This window comes from Pristis pectinata, chromosome 32, assembly GCF_009764475.1.
Source record: "Pristis pectinata isolate sPriPec2 chromosome 32, sPriPec2.1.pri, whole genome shotgun sequence".
In the NCBI taxonomy this organism is placed as follows: Eukaryota; Metazoa; Chordata; class Chondrichthyes; order Rhinopristiformes; family Pristidae; genus Pristis; species Pristis pectinata.
The window spans coordinates 8,871,137-8,881,474 of record NC_067436.1 but is presented as its reverse complement, the minus strand read 5'-3'; the positions used below and the strand labels follow the sequence as shown (position 1 = coordinate 8,881,474).

Here is a 10,338-nt window from a genome sequence, read left to right as displayed (position 1 = left end):
TGTTTCCAAGTCAGGATGCTGTACAACTTAAAGGGGAGCTTGCAGCTGGTGTTGTTACCCTGTGCCTCTGCCCTTTGTTCTCCTTAGTGTAAATGTTTGCAAGGTGGTTTCAAAGAAACCTTGGTGTTTTGAGAAGGTTTGCACTGGTACACCAGTGGTAGAGGGAGACGATATTTAAGGTGGAGAATTGACTGAGAAGCAAGTGAGCTGCTTCCTCCTTCAATGGGTTGAGCTTTCTGAGTGTTTTTTGCACTCGTCCAGGCAAATGAGAGTGTTCTATCACACTCTTGCCTTGTGGAAAAGGCTTTGAAGTGTTGGGAGGTGGGTCACTCTTCACAGGGCACTCCTCCTCTGACTTATTCAAGTTGGCACGGTATCAATGTGTTTGGTCTGTTTAAGTTTCTGTGTGGTATCAAAACCTTCCTTTCCATTGTTTGGGCCCAGGTGATGCCCAAACTGAAGGAAGATCTATATAGTTCATGGAAGAATCTGTTCAAACACACCTGGAGTCAAAACATACGGTCTTGAATAGGACTAGGAAGGTAGCTTGACTTTATCACTCAAACATAATCTATGGTTATTATGAAGGCCCAACCCAAGCTAATTGTTGATAGGTAGACAATGTCTGACTAACATCTGATATTGTGATACACAAAAAGAGCTGGAATTGTCTGATAATTGATGCCCAAAGTCAACAAACAGACTGGGTCTAGGAACTTTATGTTAAGTCAATCTCTTCTGTTTAAATGAAGCAAAAAGTAAAGGATTCACAATGGGCCCAAAAGATTGTTCTGATTTATAAGAAGCATTTATTCAGTAGTACAATACATTTACAACAAAAAAATAAAAAAGGTCAGAAAATATATCTCTGCATTATGTTTTATTTCAAATTAACATGTTCAATCCATTGAACTAGAGGGTGTTTTTATAAAGAAAACTTGGCACATATTTATTCTTTATAGTGCTTAACAGTAAGAATAGTAGATAAATAATCCCTTAAAATCGATTTAATTCAATTTAGCATCACTAAGAAGGTGAGTTAACTTATGATAGTGTGGGAATAATAGACATATACTTAGAAACAATAGCTGTGATGAGTCACACTGGCACTACATTTACATAGTACCTTTCACTTCCCTTTCGGGATGTCTTAAAGCACTTTAGAACCCCTAAAATACTTCTGAAAATCAGTTGCTGTGGCAATCAATTGGTGCACAGCAAGCTCCCACAAACAGCAATATAGCGATGATCAGGTAACTTGTGGCAAAGATGAGTGAGAGATCAGTGCAAGGGTAACTGCCCCTACTGTTGTTCAAGCATTCTGAGGCTGTGACGAATACATTATACTCACATTTCCCTCTGAGGGGAGGGTACAATTAGTGCCACAATGAATTCAGTGTGAAAATGTAGTCACATTGCTTCCTTGTAAAGAAGAGGTTGAATTTCACCTTACCTAATGCTACCTTACTGTCTGAAGTCCTTAGGAAAATAGTTTTGACAAGGATACTGGCAGGGATTGAACTAAAACCTGTTAAACTTGTGCTCAAGTGAACCTAACCTGCTCAGCAAACATAGTTTCAGCCACACTTCTGTCATCAGCCAGCTTAAACCGGTTCTGTTCCTGAGAATCATGTGTTACTACTGGAGGATTTATTTTGTAAAGTGCAGGTTTTGAGATTTTTTTTCAAGGAGTCTTCAAATATCTTGCAGTCACAAAACTAACTTCAAACTCCTTTTGTACGTGAAGGATTAGTATAAGTATTGTAACCAGAAGTGACTAGTTTATGTTATAATGGTTGCAAGTTACTCAGTAACACATACAATTTCAGCTACAGCCCTAAACACAGCGATTTCAAATCAACACAACCTGGAATCCTTCTTGGTTTAACAATGAGATTCAAAGTCTCAATAAGATCAACGTTTCAACAATAGCTAGGTCAATCTGCAATACATTTCCACTGAGAACTTATGTCCATATCCCGCCTTAGATTTAGCCTTCTTGTTTCTGAATGCCAATGAAGTTAGTGTAGCTTAGTAGAAAGATGCAAAGCAATAAAACATGCATAAGTTAAATCCTTCAATGTTAGTACAATCTATAACATGAACTAAATATTCATTGCCACACAGAGAACAATCTCCCTTAAATGTTACAAGTTAATGCGTTTGATTGTGGTGTATGTGCCTCGTATCATTGGCACATTCATTCAGAATACCTGAGCCTTGAAGTTCAGTTGTGGCGTTACGGTCACATGAACACATAATACAAAGTTTTCAAACTCTTCACTTTATAAATAGATAAAGTCTCCTGCAGAGGGTCATTAAGGATGAATGCATTGAATAATTGCATCCCTGTGTTCTAGCCCTGACATCTTTAGCAGCTGGCTCACACAATGTTGTTGTAGGATAGGCACCCTGGTGTTTTTATAAATATTGCTTTCTCCTAAACACACGGTGCATAATAAGTTGAAACAGTGCAGAGGGGCAGATTGAGGATTAAGATAAAGGTCCTTGTAGTCCATGTCACATGTAATAAATTTTCTTATTAACACATACTTAGCATCAGAGCTACATAGAGTGCAGGAGAGAGCAAGGATGCATGCACTTGAGATGATCTGTGTCTAATTGCTAAGTTCACCCCTTGACACTGACAATCTTGTCTTTGCGGATGTTACTTTCATTCATTTTTCCTGAGATATCCATCATTGAGGCTCATAAGAACAAGCAACAACTGTGTGACACTGAGGGTGTGTAATGCAATGAGGTTAACATTGAGCCTGCATGCCAGTGCTGTGTACAAATATCATCTGTTTGTAAGCATCAGAGAGAACTTGGTTGTGCTAATGATCTCAGTAGCCCTTTCACTTCGGCAACGTTCTGTGTTACCTGAAAACTAACGACCACTGGGCGACAAAGTTGCAAGCTTCTATAAAAATAATGTACAATAGATTTACTGCTAGGAAGATTCCTGCAGATCACAGCATGTCTAGGACGTAAGGAAATTCCTCTTGTCACTGATGTACACAAACTCAACACTCCCTACATTCTCATTTCATCTTGACATTTGCTGCTCTGTTTGGCTGCAAACTTGATTGCAGTTGCCCCAATGGTATCCCAACCATTCTGCCTTCCAGTAAATAAATTGCCAACCTCCAGTGTGCATTGTCTTGCACTCAGATAAAGCTACATTCATTCAGTGCAGGTTTGCTTTTGTAATGGTTTATGGTATAATATTAGAGATGCATGCAAGCCGATCAGCTTCCACACACCATAGGTCTGTCATCAATTCAGCAGAAACCTGACTTAGGTTGACTTCAAATTTTAATACAAAGGCAGAATATTACCAGTTAAAAGACAGAACTTTACAGATGAGTATAAATTTAAGACAAAACTCCCATCAAGAGCAAATTCTGGATAAGCTCCTGTCCGTATAGCATGGCAATGCATACATCTTCAATTATGGTGGGAGCACTGAGTGATTGCCCAGGTAACTACCACTTTATAAATGATATCTGCCTTGATGTGAAAGAATCAGCCTGGTGATGATTCAGTTCATTTGGTTGCATGTGCATTAGTTTGGATAATTTGTTAGATAAATACTGTGATCAATATTCTTCATAATCCATGTCAGTTTATCCCTCTGAATCCAAAACTCTGGTCACTGCTATCCTTGCTGCTTGTCAGTTGATGTTGTACGATTGACCCTAGAGTGCGACAGAAGAGCCAGTGTTACTCTGGAACCTTCAGTGCATTCAAAGCCCGGTAATGATACATTCTGAAGCCATGGATCTCAAGGGCTTTTTGTAACAAAGCCGGCTGCTCTAAGAAGTGACATCTATGGCCATGATACAGAAACAGTAATATTTGCAAGGATAATTACACATATTAAAACATTCTGAGGGTAGTCCCAAGATTATTCCATCATAAGTAGGGGGAGATGGAAATTGCCTTCAAGAGCACACCCTCCAGAGTGTAACTTTACAGAATCAATACTTAAGCCAAGCTGCGAATCCATGCTTGGTACTCTCTCACATGTTAAGCTGCACTCTTCGCTGAACTTTTATATTGACCATCTCTTGCTTTGCAACCTTAATAAACCCAATTTGACTGGTTTCAAAGTGCACTCTCCCCATTGAAAACCAGGTGTTCACATCTGTGGGACAATCGTGGTGTGACAGAACCAGTTGGTACCTATGGGACAATCCTAGTGTGACACAACCAGTTCACACCCGTGGGACAATCGTGGTGTGACAGAACCAGTTCACACCCGTGGGACCATCGTGGTGTGACAGAACCAGTTCACACCCGTGGGACCATCGTGGTGTGACAGAACCAGTTCACACCCGTGGGACCATCGTGGTGTGACAGAACCAGTTCACACCCGTGGGACAATCCTGGGAACTTGACACAGGTGACATTAAACATTCCTAACCTTAATGAGATCAGGGTGCATCTTATTCTGTGTCTGATTTAGTAATGAGATTTTTTGATGTTTACATACAAGACACTTTCTGCCTTACATAGAAATGGAAGTTGCTTTTCCATGACCTGTTTAAAATAGTTGACAATTTTATCGTGTATTTTCTTGTCAAAAGTTAATGCATTACTTAACTCGGAAATTTTCCCACATCAAAAATTTGATTTGTGTCCTGTGGTGGCACAAGACTGTTTCTTGCACAATAGAATCTAATACTGGAGTAGGAAATGACTTGGCCCACTACAACTAGTCTTTGGAACTCTTTTCCTCAAAGGGCAGTGAAAGAGGAGTCATACAGCACGGAAACAGGCCATTCAGCCCAACTGGTCCATGTTGACCAAGACTGCGTTCTAAGATAGTCACATTTGGCCCATATCCCTCTAAACCTTTCCTATCCATGACCTGTCTCAACCACACAGATAGTTTTCGGCCCCACAATTCTAATCTTCCCTCTTAACCATGCAATTTTCCCTCATTCAAGCATTTATCCAGTTCTCCTTCAAAATTAACTATTGAACCTGTTCCCATCTCTCTTTTGTTCCTAGAATTTTCTATAAATTTATGGCTTTCTAAAGACACTTGCATAAAGCCAAGTGGACAGCATTTATTTATAGTGATTGAACAATCAAAAGCAAACATGAAATCATCTATTAATCTGGTATCCATGGTTGTTGCTTGAAACTAGAGGCCAGATTTGGAGCAGCAAACTGAGTCAGCAGGAGGTGAACCCCAAAGATGCCTCTTCTGGATCCAAAAGACTGTTGCTATTGTGATTCCTTATTCAGGTGCAGGCATGTTGGATAGGGATGACACTTACCCCAAACATTGGAAGTCTCAAATCCAAATTATCAGGTGATTCCAACCGGAGGGCATTTGCTACTTTGGAACAAAAACCTGTCTTAACGAACTGCAGAAAAACAAGAGGAAACGTGTTGAAATCCTTTGCTCATGATTAAAGAAGTGCCGTGATTATGGTCTGTCTGCAGGTCATTTTAGGAAACTTACCAGAACAACAAGGAAGGGGAGTGCAAGGAGAGCCAAGCCGCACATGACAATGATTGCAACAGCATAACCTGGGAAGGGTCTTCCTGGAGCTGGCTGATTAACTGTTGTACTGGCCGTGGTTGTAGTTGCTGTGGTTGTAGTTGCCGTGGTCGTAGTTGTGCTGGTTGTAGTTGCCGTGGTCGTAGTTGTGCTGGTTGTAGTTGATGTAGAAGCTGTGAATGAGAAGTGTCTTCTTTAATACATGTGAGCCATATAACAAAGTTCTTTCAAGGTATCGACTGGTAAGTAGAAAAGTTCCAGGATATAAGAAGAAGAATTCTTCCTCGACCTCCCCACAGCTACACTAAACTTTACAGCCACCCGACTCCTTGTATGCTGGATGCAAGTTGGAATAAGTTGTGAACTCCCAACTCTTGCCCAAGTGCTGAGTCCAGCAGCGAAAGAGAAGGTCTGCTATTCAACCTCCAGTGACCTCCGAGCAGCAAGTAGTTAAATGGCACGTTGGCCTTTATTATTGAAAGGGTTGGAGTTTAAAAATAGGGAGGTTTTGTTACAATTGTACAGGGTTTTAGTGAGGCCACACTTGGAACACTGTGCTTGGTTTTGGTCCCCTTATAGACGTAGATGCATTGGAGACTGTCCAGATGAGATTCACCAGGTTAACATGTGGAATGAGAGGGTTGTGCTATCAAGAGAGGCTGGACAGTTACGGTCTTTATTCCTTGGATGTTAGAAGAATGAGGAATGACCTTATTCAAACATGTAAGATCCTAAGCAGGCTTGACAGGGTAGATGCTGAGATATTTCCACTAGTGGGAGAGTCAATAACAAGAGGACATAGTTACAGGATAAGGGGCTGGTCATTTAAAACTAAGGTCTGCAGAACTTTCTTCTCAAGAGGGTAGTGAATTCTCTGCCCCCAAGGGTGGTGGAGGCTAGGTCATCAGATGTATTGAAGGTGAGGATCGATAAATATTGAAAGATTGAGGAATTGAGGGTGATGGGGAACTGGCACAGAAGAGGAGTTGAGGCCGGCATGGATCAGCCAAGATCACATTGAATGGTGGGTAGGCTTGAGGGGTCGAGTGGCCTCCTCCTGCTCCTATTTTCACGTGTACGTCAATGCGTTAGTGTGCAAGAGCAGAGCTCCGGAATGCACTGACACTGCAGATGACCAGTGATTCCTCCTGGAACTGCTTACTAAAGGTCAGTGCAATCTAGCCTGTGATATGCAGACTTTGCACCCACCTCTATAGCTTTCCCTATCCAAATCACCATTCCCATTAGTTTCAAAATCAGGACAAAAGGGTACAGCAAGCATCAACCCACCAGCTCCCTGTATGTGCCCTCCCAAAGTTGGATTCAGGCCCATCAACTCCTCAAATAGTATTTTTTTCTGTCCTGCAGATTGATACAATGCAATCTAGAGATGTTTCTTTTTGGAGAACTATGACATACTTGTGTTGGTAAGGCGGTCTGTATCCAGAGTTAGACCCGCACTGTTGAATTCTGCAGTGTTATTGGCCAGTTGTTGGATTACATTAGCTCGCGTAGTTGTACTTGGTTGAAAATTGACTTGGGCATCACATAGAATGGATCCGTTCCTAGATAAATATAAAGAGAACAAAAAAGAACTGTTGACTATGCATTTATTTGACGAGAAATTACTTGATGTTGTGACTATTGGCAAGGCCACATCCTAGCTAATGGGGAAAATACATGACCTGGTGTACTGACGTCTGCAGTCTCTTGTGAATCCATTCTAATGCTGCCATCTGCATGTCACCTCAGCCACAACTGATGGTTAATGTCTTCCACAGAACATTCGTCCCAACCCACCATTGCTAGTCCACCATTGTTCCATATCCCTTATTGTTACCCCGACGAAAACAGTTTCGCGTTCCCCTCCGCCGTCTGACAGTGTTCACAACCTCTTTTTATCTCATTCATTCAAGGGATGTGAGCTTCTCAGGCTGAGTGGGTGTTTGATCGCCCACCCCTGCTTGCCCTTGGGAAGGTGAAGAAGCTGCCTTCTTCTGGAGGCGAGTTAAAGACTTTCATTCCCCTATTTTTCGGAGTGTGAGTTCATCCTAGCCTCATGGTTGTAATTGTATCCAGGTGCCTTGGAAAACTGTTTGGCTGTAGAAATCCATTTAAAGCACCTTTAAAATGTCAAGTGCATTACTGGTGGAATTTTGGGCATAGCTGGAAGAATAAATGAGGAGAGGAGAGAAGGGTCAATGCTTCCATGTGGTGAAGGGCATAACTAGAGGCCATCAATAAAAGATGGGAACAAGGAATCCAGTGGAGAATTGAGAAGAAACATCTTCACCCAAAGAGTAGTGAGAATATGGAACTCACTCCCTCAAGGAGTGCTTGGGGTGATCAATTTCGGTGCATTAAGAGCAGCTTGTCTAGTCTTTGAGGGAGAAGTGAGTAGAGGGTTACGTTGATAGATTTAGACAAGACAGGATGAGGCTCAGATGGAACACAAACAGTAGCATGGACTCGTTGGGCTGAATAGCCTGCTTCTCTGTTGTATATCTGTGCTCTTATGTAAGTCCCTGTTCCCCCCCACCACCCACCCCCCAGACAGTCTCCCCACCTGTTTTCAGTTGTGTAGGTCAAAGTACAAGGAGTTTTTTGTTACTTCCTACATGGTCAACATGGAAGATTACAGCACCAAAGAGACCATGCAGCCCATTGTGTTTGTGCTAATCTGGAAGGACATAACCAACCTAATCCCCTTACCTCTTGCTCTGTAACTTTCTACCTATCTAAATGCAACACAGAAAAAAAGCGCTGGAGGAACTCAGTGGGTCAGGCAACATCTCTGGAGGGAAATGGACTGTCAACATTTGGGGTTGAGAGCCTTCATCTGGACAACCACAACCAGATGAAGGGTCTTGACCCAAAACGTCGACTGTCCATTTCCCTCCATAGATGCTGCCTGATCTGCTGAGTTCTTCCAGTGCATTTTCTTTATGTGTTGCTCCAGATTCCAGCATCTGTAGTCTCTTGTGTTTCCTATCTAAATACAATGTGGGTCTTTGTCTCCACTAATCTTACCGATGTCCCCCAGCCCCAAACATTGTCCTCAATTCAAATCACCTCCCACCCACCCTGGATATTGACCTTTCTGGTAGAGTAAACAGATTCTTCTTTCCCATTCTATCCTATCCATCCACAAGAGGTACAAGAGCTTCAGGAAGCAGATGAAAATTCACCTTCAAAACTATAGGACAGAGAACAAAAGCAGGAAAGAGTTTCCTTTGTAGGTTGGTGAAGAAATCATCAGTAATGGTCCTACTCTTCCCCACTGACACTCTGGATAAAAACAACTAAGAGTACAGAGAGTGCCTTTAATATAAAGAGGATACACCCATAACCATAACGAATCACACAAGCATTTGCCCCACATTTTCTTTCTCGTTGAGTGACAGAGGAGAATGGTACTTACACAAATCTCTCAATTACGACATCCAAGTAGTTGCGATTGCTGCTAAAGATATTGTTCACCTAAAGCACAAAAGCGGCAGATGTTTTAGCATAGCCGGCGTAGTGAATCAGTGAGTAAAATGGTCATGCTTTACTCTTAAATAGAATATTTATGTCACTTTTCTAAACATACAAATGAGTTAAACTTTGCTTTCCCCTTTTCCTTTGGATTTATAATAAAGTCACAGGGCGTAGCAAGTACTGCTTAGTTTGTGCATCTAAAGGAGGAATTGTGAATTGTTTAAGGGCTCACTAACTTCTCTTGCTGGGAATATCTTCCTCAGTATCCAAGGTGGTTTATAGGTCCCAAAGCAGAACTTTGAATGATGTGAAGGTACCTGAGATGAATTTAACACTTGGGAAGCTCAGATGGGACACAAAATGGTAGATAACAACCTCTGTGCATGAATTCAGAATGACGTTAAGAGTTAATCAGTTTCACCCTACTTTCCTTATTCCACGACACAAGATCACACAAAGAAATGGGCCTGGTGATTGCATCTAGGGGTCCTTAATAATAAACCAAGTCTGGTCACAACATATGACAGTGGGATAAAATTCTGCATTCTGTTGTTTCTTTTTCCTTTTGTACCGCCTTGATGTCCTTATCTATGGAATGATCTGTCTGGATGGCATTGCAAGCTATAGCTTTTCACTGTATCTCGATACATCTGACAATAATAAACCAATTACCGATTAGAACAGACTCTGAAGTAAAACCATGCAGTTTCACTATTCATGGGAATTTTATGTAAAGGGATTGGCATGAAATTTGGCCAAAACCCTTAGTCGTGGAATCTGTAATCCTTGTCATTCCCCAACACAAGTTCTTTAATTTATGTTTTTCTTGTGAATGCTTCTTATCTGATGCTATGTGTCTGTGATGCTGCTGCAAGTAAGTTTTTCATTGCACCAATGCATACATGTACTTGTGCATCTGACAGTAAACTCGACTTTGACTTTGACAATCTCAATAGCCATTGCTGAAAGCTTTCATGAGCTTTGTGGAGCTGACCTCACAATCTGTGAGCATGGCTTTCTCAGGCTAATATTCCTGTTCCCACTGAGAATGAAACTCTGGGTGTGCACAGAGCCTGTTTTCATACATTGTCCAAATAGCAGGTCAAGTGTGTGTGCCCTTAACATCATGACCTTCTGCCTCTAGCCCCTGTCCTGCCATTTCATATCATTTTTCGCCCATCTGTTGTGAAGGATGAACCGTTCAGAGCATTCTTAAAATTCCTTGATGTATTTCTCAGATGACTAAGAACTCCTGGTCACATGGGTGAGTTGGCACTTACAGATAAAGTCACAGGAGTAGATAGTTATTCTAAGGTTCAGCATTGTTACATATGCAGATT

The 10,338-nt window shown here is 41.5% G+C and overlaps 1 protein-coding gene across 17 annotated transcripts in view; it reads right to left on the bottom strand.

Moving 5' to 3' along the window:
• Positions 1-800: 800 nt before the first annotated feature.
• Positions 801-10,338, bottom strand: part of LOC127585220 (pneumococcal serine-rich repeat protein-like) — a 47,498-nt gene continuing 37,960 nt past the window's right edge. For all 17 annotated transcript variants that reach the window (XM_052042491.1, XM_052042490.1, XM_052042499.1 and 14 more), the window contains 5 exons: positions 8,940-8,998; positions 6,938-7,083; positions 5,480-5,691; positions 5,292-5,381; positions 801-3,701 (listed from right to left, as the gene is read on the bottom strand). In XM_052042491.1, the coding sequence (XP_051898451.1) occupies positions 3,678-3,701; positions 5,292-5,381; positions 5,480-5,691; positions 6,938-7,083; positions 8,940-8,998 (531 nt within the window). In that variant the 3' untranslated portion in view covers positions 801-3,677. The remainder of the gene's footprint in view (positions 3,702-5,291; positions 5,382-5,479; positions 5,692-6,937; positions 7,084-8,939; positions 8,999-10,338) is intronic.